The 25,111-nt window shown below is 29.4% G+C and overlaps 1 protein-coding gene across 2 annotated transcripts; it reads right to left on the bottom strand.

The window, feature by feature from the left end:
- Nucleotides 1-5,638: 5,638 nt before the first annotated feature.
- On the bottom strand, nt 5,639-15,761 carry LOC107437520 (heterogeneous nuclear ribonucleoprotein A3). Of its 2 annotated transcripts, none has more exons than XM_016049555.2 (8): nt 15,606-15,761; nt 13,953-13,979; nt 12,889-12,906; nt 12,659-12,685; nt 11,364-11,390; nt 9,982-10,017; nt 8,034-8,054; nt 5,639-5,898 (listed from the first exon to the last, which is right to left on the bottom strand). In XM_016049555.2, the coding sequence occupies exons 1-8, from the start codon at nt 15,670-15,672 to the stop codon at nt 5,753-5,755; spliced, it is 369 nt and encodes a 122-aa protein (XP_015905041.1). In that variant the 5' UTR covers nt 15,673-15,761; the 3' UTR covers nt 5,639-5,752. The 2 variants fall into 2 exon arrangements, with proteins under 2 accessions (XP_015905041.1, XP_071044195.1); XM_071188094.1 differs by lacking the exon at nt 15,606-15,761 and adding an exon at nt 15,333-15,408.
- Between the last annotated feature and the right edge of the window lie 9,350 nt (nt 15,762-25,111).

The following is a 25,111-nucleotide window of genomic DNA, read 5'->3' on the forward strand; positions in this document are numbered from 1 at the left end:
ATTTTCGACATCAATTTTTCTCATCAAAGAACTTCTATCAACTTCTCCTCAAACTGCTTCCATTTATGAGATATGTTTTCAAATCTTAGTAGTATTCAAAAGCATTTGAAAACTAAAAATATATTTTATAGTATAAATTTTTCTACCACTTGAATATTTTTAGTGAACCCTTGGAACCTCCACCCATCGAAAATATGTTGGTACTTTCCAAAGAAGCTTATATGTTTAAAGTGGTAGTAAAATATAAGTTTTGCTATTTTTATTCTTGCTTCTACATATTGAATTTAAAATAAAAATACCGCAATTATCAACGCTGATATAATTGCACGACCATCAAGAAAAACGTTTCTCAACAAGAGCAAATGTCGGTAACTTTGTTAAGATATTATGTTACAGACAAAATTAAAATGTATATTAGCTTTCATAAAGACATATCTTGTTTCTGGAAAAATTACCTTAATATTAAAACACTTGTGCTCCCGTTTTTTTTTTCATGTAGAAAGAAAAGTTTTCTTTATTTAAAAAAAAACGACGCTGGAAATAAAAGAATAAACAAGTCTGTTGCTGATTCACGCGATACAACGAGACTATATTCTTCTCTATAACCTGTGTCAAAAACTCAGATCAAGCTATAGCAAGATGCATATTATTATCTAATTATTTTTTGAAAAAAATATGGTGTTCTCTCATGACAATAATAGATTATTTATCAAAATAACTTATTGCATAGCTTCCTAGAATATTTAAAACGGTAGACAAATAAGAATTTAACTTAAACTTAATTTGCTTAATTTTGCCTCTCTAAAGTACTTCTTTGCAAAAAAATAGTTTATATATATATATATGTTTCAGTTGTTTGCCTTCAGTGATGTAAAAAATAATTCTTAATATCATTTATTAAATCAATTATAAAGTATTGAATCAGAAAATTTACTACCCCACTCTAAAAATTCAACTGAAAAAGCAAAATTGAACAAGAGAAAAAAACAATAACATTTATAAACTAAAATGGTCGCTAAAATAATAAAATTTAATTTTAATGACATTAATGTTTTTAATGACTTTTAGATTACCACTCCTCAATGATAGTATATTATAACCACCTACTGGCAATAAACGTATTGAAGAAAAAAAATTTCAGTATTTTTTGGATTTTCCCACTACCATATCTGCCAAATACAATTCGTTCTGATCATTAATTACGCAACAGGCCGTAAAAAAGTTATTTAAATACAATTGCAGATGGAATTATATACTCTTTGACTATTTTTAGGATTTTGTTACCACCATATCTGTCAAATACTACTCATTCCGACAATGAATTACTCAACAGGCCGTAAAAAATATTTGAAATACAATTGTAGAGGAAATAATCGATTTTCAGCTATTTTTGGGATATTGCCACCACTTTAAATGCCAAATACTACTAGTTCCAACAATGAATTACCCAACATGTAGTGAAAAGATTACCAAAACATGACCAAAAATTCCAAAAGCGTAATATAGAAATAATAATAATAAAGTAATAATAATAAAATAATAATAATAAAGTATAATAATCGGTTGACCGAAAAATTCTTTCTTAGAAAATACCGCCATTATGCAATGACGCTAGTTGCTTTTATGAAGAAAAAAAAGTTTTTGGATATTNCTACATATAAGTAAATACAACAAATATATAAAAGCATAATAGTCGTTACGTTAGCGAATTTCAACCTTATCAAAATATAAATTTATTTTTGAGTATAATTATTTTTCGGTAATTGTTTTGCTACGACTTAGAATATCCATTCTCAAAAAGAGTGAAAGTTGGGAGGTACTCAAATGGATATTTCTTTTTCTTTCTTACAACTTTAAACAAGCACTGCTTTTTTTTAAATTTAGATCCGAATAAGAAAAAATATGCATTCAGTTATCTGCGATGCCAACTTGCTCCATACAGCAAATAAATATTTTAAAGTGGTAGTTTATCAATTGTGATTCTTGGTTTAATAATTTCAATTTAGTGGATTTTTATCTACCACTTCTCCTAAATAATTCGTAAGCTTATATAATTCACCACTTTGTAGTAGTTATTTCATGCTATACCTTTTAAAAAGCGAACAAAAATAGTCAAATGATTGCCAAATTTTGTTGCAGTTATTTATCGTTTTTTTTTTATTTACTTTGGCATGTCCGGAGCAGTTGGCATCTCTGGATTAATACACAGCTGCTAATTCTCTCAATTATCCTTGAAAATTTTCTTTTTATATCTAAAGTCGTAACAAAATTTATCTTTTGATAATTCACACCTGATTTAATAAACGGGAATTGATTTGACTTTGACTACTATAATATGAAAAAATTCAAACAAACATTGCTAATCATTTTAATTTGTTTTATGTGCTTATGGAATTTAAAAACATTCATAATACATATCAAAGCTCTTAAAATTATAGTGCTCCTAATAGAAACGTTTCACAACAAGTGCATATGTTTGTAGCTTTGTTAAAATATTTTGATAGACCGAAATATTGGATCATTCATCCTGTTTTTTGATAGGCGGAGCTCCAAAAGGTCCATTAAAAATATTCAAGTGGTAGTAATAATTTTCAACATCAATTTTTCTCATCAAAGAACTTCTATTAACTTCTCCTCAAACTACTTCTATTTTTGAGATATGTTTTCAAATCAAAGTAGCATCCAAAAGCATTTAGTGATGCATTTTAAAACCTAAAAATATATTTTATAGTATAAATTTTTCTACCACTTGAATATTTTTAGTGAACCCTTGGGACCTCCGCCTATCGAAAATATGTTGGTACTTTCCGAAGATGCTAATATGTTTAAAGTGGTAGTAAAATATGAGTTTTGCTCTTTTTATTCAAGTTTCTGCTCTTGTCTGATCTTTATCCTTTAACATACATTTATATCCTTTAACATGCACAATATTGAATTTTAAAACAAATACTGCAGTTATCAACGCTGATATAATCGTACGACCATCAAGAAAAACGTTTCTCAACATGTGCAAATGCTGGTAACTTTGCACATGTTGAGAAACGTTTATGTTATAGACAGAACTGTAATGTATATTAACTTTCATGATGACATATCTTGTTTCTGCGAAAAATAACCTTAATATTAAAACACTTTTGCTCCCGTTTTTTTTTTCTAGTAGAAAGAACCGTTTAAGAAAAAGACGCTAGAAACAAAGGAATATACAAGTCCGTTGCTGGTTCACGCAATACAACGAAACTTCTTCCCTATAGCTTGCGTCAAAAACTCAGATCAAGTCATAACAAGATGCATATTATTATCCAACTATTTTTGCAGAAAATATGATGTTCTATCGTGACAATAATAGATTATTTATCAAAATAACTTTTTGCATAGCTTCCTAGAATATTTAAAACGGTAGACAAATAAGAATTTAACTTAAACTTAATTTGCTTAATTTTGCCTCTCTAAAGTACTTCTTTGCAAAAAAATAGTTTATATATATATATATGTTTCAGTTGTTTGCCTTCAGTGATGTAAAAAATAATTCTTAATATCATTTATTAAATCAATTATAAAGTATTGAATCAGAAAATTTACTACCCCACTCTAAAAATTCAACTGAAAAAGCAAAATTGAACAAGAGAAAAAAACAATAACATTTATAAACTAAAATGGTCGCTAAAATAATAAAATTTAATTTTAATGACATTAATGTTTTTAATGACTTTTAGATTACCACTCCTCAATGATAGTATATTATAACCACCTACTGGCAATAAACGTATTGAAGAAAAAAAATTTCAGTATTTTTTGGATTTTCCCACTACCATATCTGCCAAATACAATTCGTTCTGATCATTAATTACGCAACAGGCCGTAAAAAAGTTATTTAAATACAATTGCAGATGGAATTATATACTCTTTGACTATTTTTAGGATTTTGTTACCACCATATCTGTCAAATACTACTCATTCCGACAATGAATTACTCAACAGGCCGTAAAAAATATTTGAAATACAATTGTAGAGGAAATAATCGATTTTCAGCTATTTTTGGGATATTGCCACCACTTTAAATGCCAAATACTACTAGTTCCAACAATGAATTACCCAACATGTAGTGAAAAGATTACCAAAACATGACCAAAAATTCCAAAAGCGTAATATAGAAATAATAATAATAAAGTAATAATAATAAAATAATAATAATAAAGTATAATAATCGGTTGACCGAAAAATTCTTTCTTAGAAAATACCGCCATTATGCAATGACGCTAGTTGCTTTTATGAAGAAAAAAAAGTTTTTGGATATTTGGCATATGAACCGCATTGTTCTGTCGGTTACTTTCGTTACAAGTTTGAATATGAATGCATATGCTCATTGGAGTCTTATCTGGGGTCTCTTTAAGCTAAAACACTACCATTGAGTTAAAGAGTAAACACCCTTTTCTGTGTTCTTTTTTTAAAAAAACCTTTTGCATTATTGCAGCGAAAAAAGCGTACACTTTCTCCAAGAGAACTCAGGGCTCCCAACTTTCTACTCTCTTTGTAAAAATTTATTCTAGTGGCACCTAAGTTTATGTTTTAATGCTTTTTTTTTATTCATTTGGACATATTCTCCACACCACTGTATACAAATGATTTAAAACTTCATTTCAACGCTACTTTGTTCTAGCTTCGTGGTGAGGCTTTGAAATCTTGACAAAATTACCAATAATTCTGAAAGTTTTGGGCTTTAATTGTCTACCATTTTATAAAACATTATGCAAAAAGCGTAGTAGTTGGCAGGCTTGAGAGCTTTCTTTTAGACTAATACATTAACCCTTCTATAAACATCAAACATCAATTGTAATTTTGACTAATTGGTTGCTAAATGTTTAAAAGCTTTGCATTTTTAGTGGTTTGTGAAATTCGTTGAATTAGTGTCGACAGACTGTCAGCACAGTAACGAAAAGGATTAACCACAAAGATTACGGAACATCCTTTATATTGATACATTTCCAGCCCTGCCAACTACTACGCGTTTTACAAAATATTTTACAGAAAGGAAGACATTCAAAAAATAAAGCTTTCGGAATTTTTGGTAATTTTGCCAACATTTTAAGACCCTCACCACGAAAGAGCTAGATGGAACTTTAAATCATTTATATGTATTGGTGTGGAAAATAAGTTCAAATCAATAAAAAATAATCGATTAAAACACAAACTTAGGTACAACCAGAATAATTTTTTGCAAAAAGCGAATAAAGCTGGCAGCTCTGCATTTCATTGTGTTTTAAAACTTTTTTCCAATGTCCACTTGGACAATGAGCTAGGTCCTACAGGCATCTTGTAGCAGGCAGAATTGTTGGGATCTCTTTCAGACGCACTATATTAAATCGGCTAACGTTGCTCCCACAGTAAGGACAGATAGTACGGAGAATGAAGGAACATATGTGGCCCGGGATTCAAACCCAGAACTTTTCTGATGCAAGACCAGTTCCGTGACCCTTGCACAGACCGGTAAACGTGTTTTAAAACTAAAGGCAATTAATTTAGTATTTTCAACCAACTAATTTTTAATTGATGAAACAATATTTGAGGCTTAATTTCTCATTTCAATCCATGCAAAAATAATTTGTTAAAATATAGTTTTAATTAAATCAATTTCGCAGAGTAATGTCTTGCAAAATACTTTATTCATGAGTTGCTACAGATTGATTTAAAATTTGTTTTTAAATTTTTGGAAAAATAAATTTTCGGTGCCTTTGGTATAGCTATCCTCTGATGTCTAATCAGATCTTCCTCCATTTCTGCTTCGTTGACTTCCTTGCTGTGATGCTTGGTTTCCTTGATCATTATTAACATTTCCTGTACCATAATTAACGTTAAAAGCAGACTGGCCACTACCTTGGGATTGATCTCCTCCTTGATTAGCTAAAAAGTTCAATTCAAACAATTAAAAAATGATAAATTATAGTTTATAGTTTTAATAAAAGTCATAGCTGATTACTTGCATTGTTGTTAGAAAAAAACTTAAAAAGAGGTAAGAGCACTGAAAAGGATAACTACCTAAATAACAGATCTTGTATACAGGGGTAGGACACAAATATGGAAACACTTCTATAATGACTTTATATGAGCATCTATGTAAGCTCTATCTATGCAAGATCTATCTATGCAAGCTCTATCTATGTAAGCATTTATGTAAGATCTATGCTAACTCTATGTAAGCTCCATATGAATTTCTTACAGCAGAAAATGTTTTGAAAGATTTTACACGGCAAAACTGTTTACACAATTTGAAAGATCATGCTTGATGTTATCGTAATAGAGTCCTATTTACCTATATGTAATTTGTATCGACTAAAATGAGCATAGGAAGTCAAAAGCTTTTTCAGTACCACTTTAATTAAAAAAAAGTATTCTAATATAAATGTTGCAATCCTATAGAATGGCTTCAAAATTGCTGGTATTAAAGCTGGAATAAAAGCTAGAAAGTAATTAACTTCCTGTCCTCATTTAGGTCTATGTAAATTTTGCATGGATAAATATATCATTATTCCGAAAAGCTTCAAGTATAACCTTTCAAATTGTGCCAACAGTTTTGCCTTATAAAATCCTCCAAAACATTTGCTGCTAAAAGGAAGATTGCTTACATAGAGTTAGAATTGAAGTTTCACCAACCCCTGACATATATATATATATATANGGAATATTTGTTAGTGCATACCGGGCAACTGTTCTTAAACTTACTGAAACATTGGTGTTGAAAGAACTGGACCACGTGATTAATGTGTATTTCTTCAATCACATTTGCAAAAAATATATATATATATATATATACATGTTTGGATTTTTATCCAATTTACATGATGGGTAAATATTTTTTGAAACTTTAAATACAAAAATTCATACATTAAAGACAAATGTTGCTATTACTAAGAAAAGTTTTCCTCAACAACCATACAAGTCATAAGCTATGGAAAACTTATACAGTGTGAACTTAATATGCAAAGAATAATTAAAAGTGATTGAGTAACATAATGATAAGTCATGAGATAATGAGGAATTTTCAAATTTTCAAAAGAGCGTTATGTGTAAAAATTATCACGATTTCCGTGTAGGAAATATGATGTTCCAGTGATGAGTGGAAATATGATGTTCTAATCTGTAGGGAAAACTCTGGAAACATGTTAAGTAGCTATCAGGAAGAAAAAAAACTAAGGAGCAGTTTGTAGAAACAATGTCACGTTTTAAAAAAAGAATATCCAAACATTATATACCGGAAATTCCTCCAGTTGTGCAAAAGAAACTAAATACTTAGGCTATTTCTCATATTAGGCAATTAGCATAATATTCTTTTTCTCAATTTTACATGGAACATTTTATTTCGATGAAAATCATAATATTTATTCAATATCCTGACTCTTAAAATACAGACTTTAAATAATTTTAATTTTTACTGAAAATGCATAAAGCTCTTTATGTTTTACAAATAAAGACGGACATCATAGCGATACATCTAGTGCTGCGGCGGCAGTCAGGCCCACTATGTCCACGCTGCAGACCGTACGGTCAGAGAGACCTTACCCATTTGTGCCCTAGTGTCCCTAGTGTTCCTTATTACCCCTAGTGTCCTTTTAAAAGGTGGAACGCGGGCTACAACATGAAGAAGCGTTATCTATGGTATATGATTAAAGGTATTGAATATGCAGCATAAACAAAAGGATGACTATGTCCATCAGCTATGTTCATGACTATAAGTTGATATTTAATTTTTTTAATTATTATTTAATTTATTAATTATTTTTAAATTATTATTTTAATTAAATTTTATTTTTATTATTAACATTATAATTTTATTTTTATTTTAATTATTATTTCCCATTATTTCAGCTTCATTTCTAAACTTAATGCATTTATAGCTAACTTTTAACCTAGTTGCCATCATTTTTTTCCATCCAACCTCGTTTTATTCTTTTATGCGGACAAATGATTAGTTATTTTTTGGTATATATACACAAATATAATAGATATTACAGAAAAATTGCATCATTATTTAATCTCACCTTGGTTAGCAGGTCCTCTTCCTGAAATAAATAATTTGGTTTCATGAAACTTTGCAAAATATGCCAAACATTATTTAACAGAATATTTCATTTCATAGTATTATTCCATATTAATCCAAGTCTACCAACTACTACGCTTTTTGCAAAATATTTTAGAGTGATAGATATTTGGTTCGAGAACAAATCCTAGATTTGAAAGCAAATCTTTCAGAATTGATTGTAATTTTGCTAACATTTTAAAAGCCTTATCACAAGAAACCTTGAAGAATGTGGCAATACAAACTTAGTTACCACTAGAAGAAATGTTCCCAAAAAGCGTATAAGGTTGACAGCCTAGCTAATTTGTATCATAGCTACCACATCGACTGCTAAATTCAAAACGTTATTACTATAAATTTTCTGTAAATTTCTAGATGTATGGGATAGGGGCCGCTAAGTTGCCCAGGTGCCCAATTATTTGTTAATAAAGTAAAGTAAAATTTGTATCAGGGGTATTAATTACATAGAATTCATGTCAAATTAACAGAAAAAATCCTGCTTCACCAAAACTATTTAAAACAGAAATTCTATTTGCATTATGTCCTGAAGTATGAAGTTCTGACACTTGAAACAATTACATTTCTTATATTTCATCTAGAATAACAAGTTTAACTCGTTCACGCCGGAGTGACCCACCGGTGGGTCACGCTAGATTGTCTCATCGGGAGGCGCAACGGAGTAAAAACTGGTAACAAATAAATTTCATTTTCTAGTTTTTTTCCGGGAATAATAAAAATCCATAACTATCAATTGTTTTTAACGGATGCAATTTTTATATTGAATTGCTTCTTCGCCATGATAAATTTCCTTACAGTGAATTGTTATTGTTGAGAATAGATTAACTCCTCCCGAATATTATCTAATATTGAAATAGTTCTTCTACCAGTATTTTCTCTTTTCCGTCCCGCTTTCAGGCGTAACACCCGGCGTAAACGTGTTAAATTAGCGCTGGAAAATATGAATTTAAACCAGTTGAAATTCGTTTTTAAGACTACGCATCAACGTTTAAATATCTGATAGGCTAGAGCCTTATCAAGATATATTTGATTTAAGATATGTATTTTGATTCCTTAGATATCTTTCACCTTCATCACTATTTTCGTTAACCACCAAAAATTTATAAAACCATGGACTTAATCATGGAATTCGTTTCCATGTAATCCATAGAATTTTAGAACATTCAAAAAATAATAATATAAAATTTTATCACTTTAAAAAATATTAATATAAATTTTTAGCACTTTAAAAAGTATTAATAGATCATTTTAGCACTTCGAAGAAATATTATTTGCAATTCTTGTCCAACGTTAAATAAGAGGTAGTTTTTGTAAAACAATTCATCATATTAAACATCTGTTGTTGTTGCTATTGCCACTTGCCAATATCAACAAGCCTGAGTGAATTTTAAGGCAGATGATGTGTTTCATGTTTTTCAGTGGCGCAATTTATGCCCAAGATTAAGATTTCAGCCACACAACTCGTAACCCGTTTGTAGGGAGGACCCATTCAGATATCAATTCATTCATCCACAAATCATAATTTTGACCTGAACCAGACCCATCACTATCTAATTCAGCACCCCCATACGTATGATTTGTTATAGGAACATGGAGGACTTTTTGACCAGACAGATTTAGAGTGCACTAGTCACCATTTATTACTCGGGGAGTCCTCGGCCGATGAGGGATCGAACCCACTACCTCTTGAACATGGGCCCGACACCCTACAAACCTGGCTATCTCGGCCTGTATTAAGCATCTGTAACAAAACAATATTATACACATTGTTAAGATATACATTATCATAAAATTGTTAAGACATTTTTATTATGATATGTCGTTAAATTACTATTAATTCATATTTTTCAAAATTAAACATGATGTTAAGAAGCTATGGTACATTTACTAACCTCCATATCCTCTATATCCACCGCCAGAACGTCCTCCTAAAATTTCAAAGAAAATATTTTACTATGTAAGAAATTATTTTACAATGAAAAAAATTGTTTTACTACGTAAGAAATTATTCTACAATGCAAAGTTCACAAAATTTCCAAATTTTGCAGTGGTTAGTTTCCTCATAAAAAAGTACACAGATTCTACTGACGGATTACAAAAGTCAAAGAGATTCCCAGTCTAACACTGTTTTAATTTTATCACTGTATGAGAGAGAATATTTCTTAATTTAAAAAAAGATTTTGGAAGTATTACTATTTTGCTTTTAACATTTAGCAATTGTTAAATTTGATTTAAAAAGATAATTCTTATTTCGCATAATGTATGAAATACTTTTATTTAAAAAATATAATTGCATATAACTAAAAGGATAATTTTTTAAAAATTTTTTTGCTCTATGACTAAACACATAAAAACATATTTAATGTATGTAGGTAAATGCATAATTCATAATACTTATATTAATGATTAAAGCCTAACATATATATTAACTTATACCGCATAAGGAATTTGCTAAATTTCATTTTTTACCCTCTTACAGTTGGGAAACTTTGACTCTATTGCTATATTAATCAATGTGCTGCTAGCTTTTAAAGGAAATTTACCCAAAATACCGGTGAACACTCCCTCGTCAGAAAAAGTTCTATTCATTATCAGTACATATAGTTTTTTTATTAAAGTTTGCCATAATTCAAATAACTGAATAGTACTAGCAAATATTATTTTTAATATTTACTAATTAAAATTAACATTTTTTGAAAAATAAATTATATGGAATAAGGAATCTGAGAATTTTTTGTTGGTTATTGCATGTTTTCTAGAAAAAGGTTCTCTTTTCTATCAGATCTTTTCTTTATAATCAGATTTTATAAGCGTCGTTGAACAGCTGACCCTATTTCGGGTTCAAAACTACTAATGTTCAATTCCGTAGCCTTGTAATTTTGAGCCCAATCGAGAAGACAAGAGAAATCCGGGATGAAGTAAGTATTGGGAGAAATTCGCCTTCGTGGAGGACCTTTTGATGGAACTAACCAGCATTTGCTTTGCATGGAGACTAAAAACGTGCATGGTTAGCCTGCTGCCAAAGGAACTCTATCCTATGATCCATCTTCCATTGAGGATATTGAGCACTATGGGTGGTGCGAGCCGGGTACAGAATTCGTATTAATCAGCTATCGCTGATAATCGAACCCGGTTCATGTCATTGGAAGGCGAACGCTCTATCCCCTGAGTCACCACGGCTGCTTCTAAACTAAGGGGCATTAACTATGAATCCCATGATAAATCAAGGCACATCCCACCTCGAAACTTATTCGATAAAAATAATCTGTCTTACCTTGGCCATTAGATCGGATGTATTGGCCTGCAAAAAAAAAGAATAATTAAAAAAAAATGGAATTTAAGATTCACAATAAACAAAAAAAATTTAAACAATTATTTAACTTTTATAACAAAAATTTTAATCTGAATTAAATATCTATCGTTAAAAGGTACATATATATGTATATTCCTGCAGCCCCTTGGAAATCTGATGATCCCTACTACTTTTTCCTGCTTTAGATTTAGAGATTCAGTTGCTGTTCATTTTTCACCTTGTGAGGGATTAACCTTTTAACCTTTCGCATTCCAAAGGTGCATATCAGGCACTACTGTCACTTATGAATTATTTACTAATCTGAGTGCTGATATCAAGAAAAACTCTCATGATTAGCGTCCCGGCAAGGGGACTCAAACCCATGATCCGTCTGCCACTGAGGATAATTTACGTCAGCACTGTGGAAGGGGCTAGCAAGGGACAGAATTCGTATAGACCAGCTCTCATTAGAGAGCAAACGCTCTTATCTTCTGAGCCACCACGGCTCACAATTTGCTCATAAAACACATAAAGGACATCAAATAATGTCGTTACATAACATAAAAGTGTGAAACATTTAACATTCAGAGTGGTTGTTAATTTATGGTGCGGGAGAGGCATCTTCGAGTTCAAAGAGCTGATAACTATTCAGGTTTCACAAAATAATTAGAAGTCGCTTTAAATTAAATTCCATTTTTTAGTTATTAAAAATATGTATCTACCGATTTAGTGGAAATTTACCTAATGAAGCAGGGTATTTGATTTAAATTTTTACGCAGTTTTTAATGTTGGACTATTAAGTATTTCGTTATTTTGATAGGCTTGCAATGAAAAAAAATTTGAATTAAATTTACATTACGTTTTTAAAATTGGACAAGTGAACACCAATTATTTTTAAAAAGCCAATTATATTAAAATTGAGAAAAAAAATGTATAAATAACGCAATCATAATAAAATATTTACCAAAACAGCACTTTAAGGAGATGATTAAACAAGCAAGAGAAATAAAAAAGAAGCAAAATTATAATTTAATAAAACTTCAAACTATAAAAAGGTATCAGGTGCGTATAACAGCATTGGTAAAAAACATTTTATGAAGGACTTTAACAACTTTCAAATAATTTAAGTGAAGAAAGTGACGTTTCATATAATTATTAGATTCTTTTAAATTTAATTAATATAAATTCAGAAAATTGATGCGTAAAAAATTAATTTTCGAAAAAGAAGCACCTCTAAATTTCATATTTAGTTATTATCAATAAATCATATTCCTTACCTCGGCCACCGTTTCCATTTTGCTGGCCTGTAAATAAAAGTAAAAGTTAAATTAAATTTATAGAAAACAGGCTTTTTAGAAAAAAACCATCATTGAATTTGATGATTGAATTTTCTCTAAAAATAAAAAATAAGGTTTACTTTTGTATCAATTTTCCTTTCATTAACTTAATTACATTAACCATGAACAACATTCAATGACACCTATTTGGTTAAAGGTATATATCTTACCTTGGCCACGATTGTAACCTGTAAAAGAGAATGATTATTAAAATTCATTTTATTTATGAAGCTATTAAATATTCATTTATATTTCATAGAAAAAAGCAGAATTTAAATCTAACTTTCATCATTAAAATATACAAAAAGAAATTAATAAAAAACTTCATGTATTCTTCTCGATTTTTTTCTTTGGAGAGGTTTAAATTTTTTCCCATAAATATGGTTTTTGCGAAACCCATAAAACCCAACTCTTGGTTTTTCTGTTTTGAATTTAGAGACTTTACATCATTTTATCTTATTTTCAACTTAAAAGGATAATATCATTTAAATTTATGCAGTATAGACAATGCGTCTTGCAACTTTACATCTAACGAGCCAATACTGTCTTCTAAAAAGAGAACTTCATTACGCTTTATTATGAAATTCATGATGTGGAGATTGTTATTAAGTAAACTTTCAGACTATTTTTCTATGGAATAATTTTACTGCATTGTGCCTTTTCGTGAAAATAACTAAAAAGTTGGAAGTTATAAGTTATTACGATAGAGCAATTACAATTGCAATAAAAAGCAATTTCAATAAAATTCAGCAAGAATCTATAATAATGTGGTTTTAATTGACTCTTTGCCTTTACTACAATTAAAAAGTGTTTCTTAAAATGTATACATCGGAACCTTGTGTCACATAAAAATAAAAAAAAATTAGATTTTAAAGTAATTTTAAAGTTTAAAAATACTAGATTTGTTCAAAAATAATGATTAGTAAGCCTTATTGGCAAATTTATAAAAAATTTAACCACACTAATTCACCTCACTCCCACCAAACAAGACGTGACCCATGATTCAATTTCAAAATCAGCAGCAATTGACAATTAAATGTTTACGAAAAACCAAAATTAAATTTTAATTTCTAGATTGAAATATGAATTTCGTGAACTAAATGAAAAGTTTAATTTTACTACCATTTTGTTATCACTTGTAGAATAAGTTTTTTTAATTATTCTTTTCTCGGCAATTTTCAATTAAAAAAAATATTAGTACATATTTAATTTTTATCAAAATTTAATTCTTTACCTCCTCGGCCATATCCATTTCGTTGGGCTGAAAAGAAAAATACTGATTGTTATCCATGCTTATTTTGGTTAAAAATTAATAAATAAATAAAAACAACTCAATACATATCTAAAAACTGCTAAAAAGATCTAGGTTGTAAGTTTTTCGCAAAATTTTTAATAGCTTTTTACCCAGCATTCAACGTGTATACACGTCATTGCTCGATTTCAATTCTGCCCTCTGTGGGTCATTTTTGAAATTATTAAATTCCAAGCCTAACTGGTTAACTAATCGTCGTTTAGGAACCCTGATTCACGGAAGTTTGGCCCAGATATTTAAAATTTTTACGCTTAAGTGTGATCAAAGTTTTACTTTCCTATTGTTATTTAATCTGCCACATTCAAGATTCAATAAATTCAATTTATTTATTTTCAAGAATTCAATTAATTTTCATATCAAGGAATTATGAGCCTTCTACTAAGTTGCGGATTTCGTCAATTTGGTAGCTAAATCTGAAAATTACGATTAAATAGGTATTTCTGGGTCTGTTTAAAGGAACATATTTTTTTAAAGTTTTAACTGATTTTTTTTCTCAAAGATTTATGAGTCTTCGACTAACTAGTAGACTTCATGAATTAGGTTGTCAAACTGGACATTACAATAAAACAATCGTTTCTGCTCATTTTTAAAAGATTTATAAAATTCAAATATTTTTTTTAAATAATTATGAGCCTTCAACTAATTTACGGAACTGGTCAATTTGATTGACAAATCAGAAAATTACAATTAAACAGCTAGTACTGCACCTATTTCGAGGAATATATCTTTTGAAATAATTCTACATTTCCAATTCTTTTTTTTTTCAAAGAGTTGTGAGCCCTAGACCAACTTTCAGAGCTCATCAATTTGGTTGCTTAACCAAAACTTTACGATAAAACTATTGAGTCCCCTCATTCTTGAAAGATGCATAAAATTTAAATAATTTTTTATCGAGTTATAAGCCTTCTACTGCCTTGCAAAACATGTTAATTTGGATTGGTAGATCAGCAATTAGGCTAAAACAGCTATTTCTTGACCGATTTGTAGGCAAGCATCTTTTAAAAGATTCAAAATTTTTTAATTAATATTCTCAAAGAATTATGAGTCTTTATTTCAATGATAATTAGATAATGAAATGATGAATCAAAGCAACACAAACAATAATTTTTAATCATTCTTCCCCATTCAATTTTGTGTTATAAAACTGTTGTGGATAATTTTTGTATTAAATACAACCACTATGCGGCTGGATATTAATTAATGTTGTAAATGTGAAAAGTAGAAATTAATGGTAAGGTCATGGTTACAGAGATATGTCATTTTAAAATAATTTAAAGTTATAAACAATGTAGTGTTGCTTGCCATCTGCACATAGGGTGATAACAGCAACAACGAAAACTATTTCGAAGACGTTCATGACGGTATTCATTTATTGGCAAATATAGATTAATACCTCCGATTTAATTAGAGAGGAATGTAAACTGTGCAAGTGCTTGCAAAGCTGCTGCTTTTATACCATTATGATATTAATTAATGTTGTCAATGTGAAAAGTAGAATTCAATGATAAGGTCATAGTGATAGAGATATGTTATTTTAAAATAATTTAAAGTTATAAACAATGTAGTGTTGCTTACCATCTGCACATAGGGCGACAACAGCAACAACGAAAACCATTAGGAAGACTTTCATGGCGGTATTCATTTTTTGGCGAATGTAGATAAATACTACGGATATATTAGAGACAAATCTAAACTGTGAAAGTGCTTGCAAAGCTCCTGCTTTTATACCATTCTGAGTTAGCATAAATGTCACATATTGTGTATCTAAACAGCAACTGTTAATAATTACTTCTATTAAAACAAAGCTTATTTGCACAATCGCAGGTTATTATTCACAGGTCAACTTTAATTAAATGAATTTTACAATAAAATGAAGGCTGTAAATGTTGAAATGCAAGTCATAAAATATTAATGTAAAGTATTCCATTTTAGGTAAATAGCATACACAAACTATTTCGCGTTCTAAAAATTCCGTTTAAACAGCTACTAGATAAATTTTACAGTTATGTCTACTAGAAGGAACATTTTGAAATGATCTTCAAATTTAATACTTACGAAATTAAATATTATTTATACTTACGTTTGAATAAAATAAAAAAAGAAACAATTTCACTAACATTTTTTTTTCAATTTTTGACAAACTTTCTGATCCCTGTTCCTTTATAAAAGAAGATAAAAAATTATCTTTTTTTATCTCCTTTTAAGCGTTTTAGAGTTCCTGGACAGTGCTACCACATGAATAAATGTAACTAAACATTTCTTTAATGAAAATGTTTTCACCCTTACAAATTTTTAAGGCATTTTTTAAGATTCACATGAGATTTTTTTGAAGTGTCAAGGTTGATTTGAGGTTTATTCGAAGTTGATTTCAAAAGCAATCTTAAAAGATCAACCTCCCTAGGGGTATAATCAAGGTGTAGAAAGTTGTTTTATTCACAGTTAATGTTGCTTTGATGTTGATAGAAATCTATCTTAGAGCGACCAGCTTATGGAGGTTGTTTTTAATGCGTACGAATTATTTTTTCTACACTTAAAGCAAATACGTCTATTTGAGGTGTGAATAAAGGGGAACTTGCAGAACCTTAGGAGAACTTGTGTCTCCAATCAGAGGGCAATCTTCAGACTCCAAAGAAGAACTGGGACTAGAACATCCGTGTCCTAAAGATCTTTGTAGTCCTGGCGCTGCCTACGTATTTAGCAAACATTGTTTTAGAGAATAAAAGGATTTCCTTCAATCCTTATTTATAATTGATTCATAATGTGATTAGATATAAAACTATAAGAAGATGTCACTTTTTGAAAAGAAATGAAGAATGAAGTAAAAGAGTATTCATGTGGATAGATGATCATTGTAGTGTAGTTATATACAGTAGGGTGATAAGACTATAATGTAAAAATATGTGGTATAACTTGAGCTAAGCTGGTATGGGGGAAAATGAGTTTATGTATATGCTATTGATGTCTGGAATATAATGCATCACTGCAATAGTATGCTGCTATTGGTCTGATGTTCTTGTCTTCAGTTAAATTTTCATATAAGAATATTTCATTGAAATTTGCAGCAGAGCAAGAGGTGGCTTTTCATAGACTTTCAGAGGTGGCTTTTCAATTTAGCTGCATGTTTGTCTATTGTATCTGTTTTGAGGTCGTTGTGTATTGTGTCGTTTCTTACGAACCATCTGGCTTATGTAATCCTTCTTAGTGTTTTATTCTGGCAGACAATTCATTTATTTAGCTTAGTTGTTGTTATATTTGTCAAGACAGGTGAGGCACAAGTAAGGATGGCGCGGATCATGGATAAATAGAAATAGAGCAATCTTTTGAGTTTTACTGCATAGTTTGATTGATACCTATGAATAATACCTGTGACAGAGTAGGAACAAAGTGGCGATTCTTATGAACTTTTGAACCATATACATGTAGTGGCTTGAAAAATTACTTTTAATCAAATTTACAAAGCCAAAAATCATACATTAAACAAACACTTAGCTACCACTTGAAAAAGTTTTCCCAAAAATAGTAGAAAGTAGGCAGCTCAGCTTATCTACCTCTAAAAAATATATCTTGCAACTACGGAAATTCCGTTGTAATTGGAGAGCATGCTATCGTCTGTTTAATCTCATATATATGTGTTCAAATTGCTTATACGTTGTAGTGAACAACTTTTTTTAATAATTATTTAATAAGTAAACTGCCTCCCTTACCAATTTTTTTGAAAAAAAATGCAAAAAATCGACATAGTTCTTTATTTCATCAATAAATGCAAGGAACTAAAACAAAACATAATACACAAGTCTAAAGTGGAAATTATAATTTTTTTTATATATAAAAAACATTTAATTTACCATCAGTTTACTAACCAGACTAATCCATTTTTTATTTTACTTTTTTCTCTGCGTAAATTCAGCAACCATCGTAAATGCGATCACACAAAACACGTGTGCAGCCCCACAATCCACCAGCAAAACTCCCTAACAAAGCTTGGCAAACTTCCAATCATAGTAGTTCTTTTTCTTCTTCTTCTTTTTTTTTTTTTTTCGAGTAAAAACGTAATAAAACAAAACGTACAACGCCTGAGTTTTCTCGGTATAATAAATAGTTGCATTATATACATACCCCAATTAACTCAATTAACCCGAAGCGGTTAATAATTCATTGCTTTTGCTACATTCTAGCTCATCCAAATGCCTTCCAACATTTAAGGTGTTAACGAAATGTTTTTATTTTCAGTGCTTCTAAATTCAAGTAAGACTTAAAAATCAGCAAAACAAGAATTTTCCAAATAGATCGTCAAATAATCGCAAGAAAGAATGGAGAATTAACACTTAAAAAAATCAATAAATAACCGATTGAAAGAATGAAAAATGAGATATTCAATAAACGTAGTTATCTTTATTACTTTTATTGTTTACAATTCATGCATTTGAAAAGCATCAAAATCGATAAAACATTTTTTTAAATATTGGCACATGACCAGAAACTAAAACTACTACGTAGTAGTAGTTTAAGTTTCTGGTCATGGGCCAATGTAGTAAATTTGAAACACAGTTTCAAAATTATTTTTTTCAGTAGTAGTGAACTAAATCAGAGTTTCTCGAATCAAACATACATTTTAAAAGTATCATTATGAACTTAAGAGCTTTTTAATTATTCATCTATATGATTTTATATGCATCTGTTTAAATTACTTGTGTATAGTGGTAGACAAAATTCTTTGAATTCTTAGTTATTAAACTATAAATACATTACCTTTGCTACCACAAAGAAAAAATTTCTGAAACTACGGAGAATCCGTAGTAGTTGGAGTCCCTGCCTAACGTTTAACATTCTTATTCTCATTTTTCGATAACGTATTGTTAATAATCAGCGAAAAATGATTAATCTGGGGTTCAAATATGCAAAGTGCAGAGATGCCAACTTGCTCCGGACAGCAAATATATATTTTAAAGTGGTAGTTTATCAGTTGTGATTCTTGGTTTAATAAATTCAATTTAGTAGATTTTTATCCACCACTATTTCTAAATAATTCGTAGGCTTATGTAATTCACCGCTTTATAGTACATATGACATGCTATACCTTTTAAAAAGCAAGCAAAAATAGTCAAATATTTGCAAAATCTACTTTGAAGTTATCTACCGTTTTATTAATTATTTTGGCTTGTCCGGAGCAGTTGGCATCTCTGAGGTGGTACACTAAAAGATGGATTCTCTTTTTCTAATGCAATGTACTAATACAGGCTTGCGAACTACTATTCTTTCTGCAAAATATTTTATAGACTCAAAGCTTTCAAATCATAATCAAATCTTTCAAAGTCTTGCCATCATTTTAAAAGCTTCTCCACGAGAGAGCCTTAACAAAGAGGCGTTGCCAGTAGACTTAATCATTTAGATGTAGTGGTACCGAAAATAAGTTTAAATGAATAAAATATGACACATTGAAACATAAACTTAGTTAAAACTAGAATAAATTTTTGCAGAAAGCGTAGAGAGTTGGCAGCCCTGCTAATAAACTTCTTAAAAAACAGTTTAAATGAATTCCAAGTTAAAGAAATGCTATAAAGGAAATATTTGTGTTACCTTTTTTGTATTTTCGAAAAAGGAAACCAACCTAGAGTTGGTAATAAAAGTGTTTTGTTTTGCCGAAAGCAGATTACTTTGTCAATAATTTTATAATGAAGATCAATATTTATGTATTAATAATATAAATATTTATTCTAAAATATATAAATATAAATATTTGATCTAAATTTAGATTTCGATCTGTAATCAAATTTTAATTAGTTGCCTTATGACATTCATCATTATTTTGATACACTTAAAAATTAGTGGCAAGTTTCAAAAACTTGAAAATTTCATTTTCAATATCAACTTATTCAAAGAAGCAAAGATTAGAGGATAAATTATTTTTATTTGATGCTCTTTTCTTATAAATTGTTCTAAAAAAATTAAACGTTGTATACATGTTAATGTTTTTTTTTTCTCTCTTTCTTTTTTTGAAACTATAAATTCATCGCAAGTCGTTTGCAACTTTTTTAGTTTGACACTCGCGTGCAGTTTACGGTTCTTTGCATCAAATAACAGATTACAGCATAAATTCCAACGTGTTAAAATATAAGATTAATGAAACCCCGCGAGAAAAAGAAAACACGCGTATGCACGTTAAGGAAAAGAAATTCCGTTATAAATTGCCTTAAAATATAGCTTTTTTTTATTTTTTGAGTTATCATACTAAAAAAGTATTAAATTGGTCACGTTATATTTGAATAATTTTCTATCTACTTAGTTTTTACTTAAAATATAATCCTGATTTAACGTCAATATCAATACTTTCTTCTATCTATCTTTTCCCATTTTAAAACTTTTTTTTTTTGCTCTCCAAACTTGCATAGTTTTCTTTAGCCAAAATATTGATTGTAGTTAAATTTTAAAAACAGATATTTCACAGAAACATTGTAAAACACTTGAACATTTGTTTTCGAGAAAGCATTTGAACACGCTTAGAAATACTCTTCAAATTATTTATTGCAAAATAATAACTTATAGTTTTTCAGAATGCAATTAATAACAAAATACGTTTACAAGCATTTAGTTATTTTAGCTTTTTTCAAAATAAGAAGAAATCAAGTTTCAAATACACGACTTATTTAGAAATTTGATAACTCAGAAACTATTCGACCAATTGCTTTTAAATTTTGTACTTTACGTTTATTGAAAAATAGCTGTGCTAAAGTGGTAGTGTTGAAAGGTAAATAATCATGGCTTGCAACAAGAATAAAAGCTCTATTTGAATATTTGATCTTATAAAAAAACACTTGTTTGATTTTTTTTTCTAATTTGAAAATTAATGTTTTGAAATATAAGCATCTAATCAACCAAAGTAATTATACATGTTTGTCTAGAGATTTTATTGTAATTTCAAGAGAATTCGATGAAAAAAAGTATAAAATTATGATACAAGCCAACATCTGAAGCATTGTTTCGTATAAAAAATAAAAAAAACGTCGAATGTTTTAATATTTTCCTTTATCTGTAATGCTTCATAAAATTATCTATTATGCATTTAATACTTTAATGAGAGTATTTGGTCCACTATTTAGCACGTTGAATGCCATGGGGTCACCGGTGAACGGCACTGAGTTTGTTCGTAGCACCACGGGGTCACCGGTAACCGGTGAAGCCAAGATCATTAGAAACACATAATTCGAGTGAATTTTTTATGTTTTTACATTATTATCGTTACTAAAATGGTTTAAAAAACATTTTGTGTGTTTAACCCCTTGGGGACGGGTGATTCAGTAAAAGCATTCGTACAAAATCAGGATCAGGTCGTAATTAAATAAAAAACGGCAAGTTAAATGTAATCGCTTCTAATTTGACAGACTTACTTTGCTTTTACTTTAATTATTGTTAGTTTAATCATATATATAATCAATGTTAATTCAAAGTATAACTAAATAATTTTATTTTGAACAAGGTAGTGGTGAATTAAATAAATCAAACAATTATAACTCCGCCCACAAATAAACTGCTAAAGAATTACTTTGATTACCAGTTTTATCTTTTTACCCTGGCTGATACAGTTTTATGCTGGCACGTATTTGTGACAGTCGGCGCGAAAGGGTTAATGCAATATAAAACACACAAAAATAGTTTTACTTATATACACAGAGATGCCAGCTTGCTCCGGACAGCGAATAAATATTTTCAAGTGGTAGTTTATTAATTGTGATCCTTGGTTTAATAAATTCAATTTAGTAGATTTTTATCCATCACTACTTCTAAACAATTAGTAGGCTTATACGATTCACCACTTTTTTCAGATATGTCATGCTAAACCTTTTAAAAAAACTAGCAAAATCTGTTTAAAATTGCAAATTTAGTTAATTGTTATTTTCCGTATGGCCAGACGGGCAAGCCAGGTGAAATTAGCGTAGCATTCAACGTGCTAAATCAACGCCTCCTATAACTGAAAGCCTCCCCACGGTTTTTATAGGTAGTCCGATCAGACCACTGTGAAGGACATCCACTTACCGAACGAGTCATTTAATACAGAATCTAGTTAAAAAAAGAAAGTGGTAGCAAATATATGACTAAAAATTTATTTTATTTATGAATATTATTGGCTTGCCTTATTCACTTGTCAACCACTACAGATTCAATTCTCAAATATATAAGATAAATTTCTCTCAATTACTTTTATAAAAGGTTTTGGGTACATGCGCACAACTGGTTCGCTTCTTAAGCGGTCTACGCGAACTACTTATGAAAGACCGTGTGGAGGCTAAATAAAGGCTTTATTTTGTCTCGTAACAGTCAAAAGCGCTTTGAGTTAAATCAATTAAATCAAAAATAAAAGTTTAATATATTCCTATGTTGTCTGATTAGTGGTGTCAGCTGATTGACAGCTGAAAAAGGTTGAAGGAGTTCCGGTTAAAATGGGAGTGACTCGCATGAGCGTGATAGTAAGAATTCAAGATTTTAATAAGAGGATTTGGTCCACAATTTAAATAAAGTCTTTACTTTTGTTTCGTAACAGTCAAAATTGATTTAAGCCAAATCAATTAAATCAAGAATAAAAGTTTAATAAATCTCTATGTTGTCTAATTTATTGCAGTTTCAAAACAATTTGAATGAAATTAGTATGAAATCATGCTACTCCTGAAACATTGTTCCGTATAAAAAAAAGCCAAACATTTTAACATTTTCTTTGTTAAAATGTTTGGCTTTCTTTATACGGAACAATATAAAGACTTTGTCAAATTTGTTCATCGAGATGAATACATGAAAGACAACTTTCACACCCTCATGGCTCAAGGAAGCATATGCTGGAAAATTTGCAGACATCAAAAAGCTTTTACAATGCAAACCAAGCGAGATTTTTGGCTTTCTATGAAAAAATTTGTAAATGTCCCAGAACAGATAGTCTAATCCATAATGTATAGAAATATCCATGAATATGCATTCTGAGACTTAAATAAAGTCTTTATATCTTCGCTTATAAAAAATTAATACGTAGTGCCTGTATTAAGATTTTTGCCAAAAATCGGTTATCTCCAAGTTCTAATTATTTTTTTAATTAAAAAATTAAGTGATGTTATCGCACAATTACAATAAAATATTTTGTAACCAGCCATATTTTAATATCAAAAGTAAGAAAAAGCTCTATATATCAAGCTGCTACTTAACTATTTTTTCCGTTCTTTTGTCTTTCCTGAAAGATAAGTTTTGTTCGATATGACTGGTCTTCAAAGTCATTGATTCAAATATTCTGCTTCCTTTTAATATCCGTCAAAAAAAATGACCGTTTTTTTTTAAATAAAAACTTTTTAAACTAGAAACCATTAAAGTTGACAAAATGTGGGATTAAAATTCTAAGAGAGTAGTTGGTCTAATTTTAAAAGCAATTTTTTTTATCTCTCTTGGCTTTTTAAGCGCTTTGTATTAGCCTGTATTGTGAAATTGGCTAGTCTGCCTGAAACTCTGAATATACAAACCTGCTATCTTTTGTCTTTGAAATGTAATTGGAATTATAATTTGGTTGGAAAGGTTCATTATATTTATTAGTCTCGTGCTCAAAGCATTGCATTTCAGTGGAAGTTAGTTATAAGACTATTTATTTTATTACTCATTTATTTATTTTTTGAGAAACAAAATTAAATAAATTGTAAACGTCCGTATGTCTTGCACCGTAGAAAGAGTTTGAGTGTTTTAGTGAAAAAATGTTTTTTTGAAGCAGATTTTTGAATTCAATTTTTTAAGCTTAGAATCTTTAGAATATTCTTTTTTTAATTTTTATAGAATTTAAAATGTAATGGTGGTTGTTTTATTATTGATAGAGTTATACATTATTTTTTTGTTTTGTTAAAGAATGATTGAATGAATATTCCTATTTATTTGAGATTTTTATAAGCCTTAAAAGCTTTGGAAAATGTAACGAAGCGTGAAGATGTAGATTTTTTGATAAATTTGATAATAGCACTATGTGATATGAATTTTTTAAAAGAAAATATAACTATATGAAAATTCGATGATTGTGGAGATTTCACACTGTAAAAAATTCCGCATAAAGTACCGGCACTTTTAATGCTTCATTGGCAAAATATATTTACGACGTAATATATAAATATTACGTCATAATTTTTACAGCATTATTTATTTTAATTAGAGTGATTCAGTGTTTTTTTGGTAAATGCATCTGTAAATATTAAGGCAAATATTTTTTTTTGTTTCGTAACATGTTTCAGTTAAAATGGATCTTAAGGTAAAAAGTACCGGCACTCAAGTTGCCGGAATTTTTTATAGTACGGAGATTTTGCTGTGCACAAGAACACAAACGACAAAATATTTTAATGATCGGAAAATACGCTTTAAAAGTAGCTCACAAATTATACTAAAATTTTCCATGGAATATTTAGAGAAAGAAATCACTGGATTTTGACAATACCTCAATTATTAGCAACTCCTCCAAGAAATCGGTACCTGTTTGAACCATAGTTTCAGTAGGTTGAACCATAAATACGCTGAACATTTGCTGAAGCTTAATATGATATCATAGTATAGTGTAGTCAAATTTAATAACTACCATAATGTAGATCCAATTTCCATAATCAAGATGCAGCAAATTTGAATTTGATAAGTTCCAAAATTTATTGGAGCTGCAGAATCATAAAAAAATTCAATTAAGAAGAATAATTTTTATTTTATTCAAACTTAATCTCATAATAAGGTTACAGCAAATTTAAACCTTATTACAGAGCTCCAAAATTTACGGCAGTCACAGAATCATAAAAAGCCATTTAAAAGGCTTTCCTTTTTTTACATAACTTGAAACTTAATTTCTTAAAAAGAAATTGATCCACTTAACCTCACAATAACGTTACAACATACATAATCGATAATACAGTTTAAAGAGCTCCAAAATGTATAACTCTTACAGAACTATAAAAATTCACTAGAAAAGTATAACTCAATTCTTTTTTAATTTCCTTGAAATACAAATGGCTTAAATCCGTATCTAAAATATTTTTTATTTAAATTTAATTATAAATGTCTTAAATCGATGAAATAAAGTAAACTCCAAA

This window comes from Parasteatoda tepidariorum, chromosome X2 (genome assembly GCF_043381705.1).
Source record: "Parasteatoda tepidariorum isolate YZ-2023 chromosome X2, CAS_Ptep_4.0, whole genome shotgun sequence".
Classification (NCBI taxonomy): domain Eukaryota; kingdom Metazoa; phylum Arthropoda; class Arachnida; order Araneae; family Theridiidae; genus Parasteatoda; species Parasteatoda tepidariorum.

Coding starts and splice junctions, on each gene's coding strand:
- LOC107437520 (XM_016049555.2), bottom strand. CDS start 15,672: ATGAATACCGCCATGAAAGTCTTCCTAATGGTTTTCGTTGTTGCTGTT. Junction 11,391..12,658: donor AAATGGAAACGGTGGCCGAG/GTAAGGAATATG, acceptor TTTTTTTTGCAG/GCCAATACATCCGATCTAAT. Junction 10,018..11,363: donor CATCCGATCTAATGGCCAAG/GTAAGACAGATT, acceptor TTGAAATTTTAG/GAGGACGTTCTGGCGGTGGA.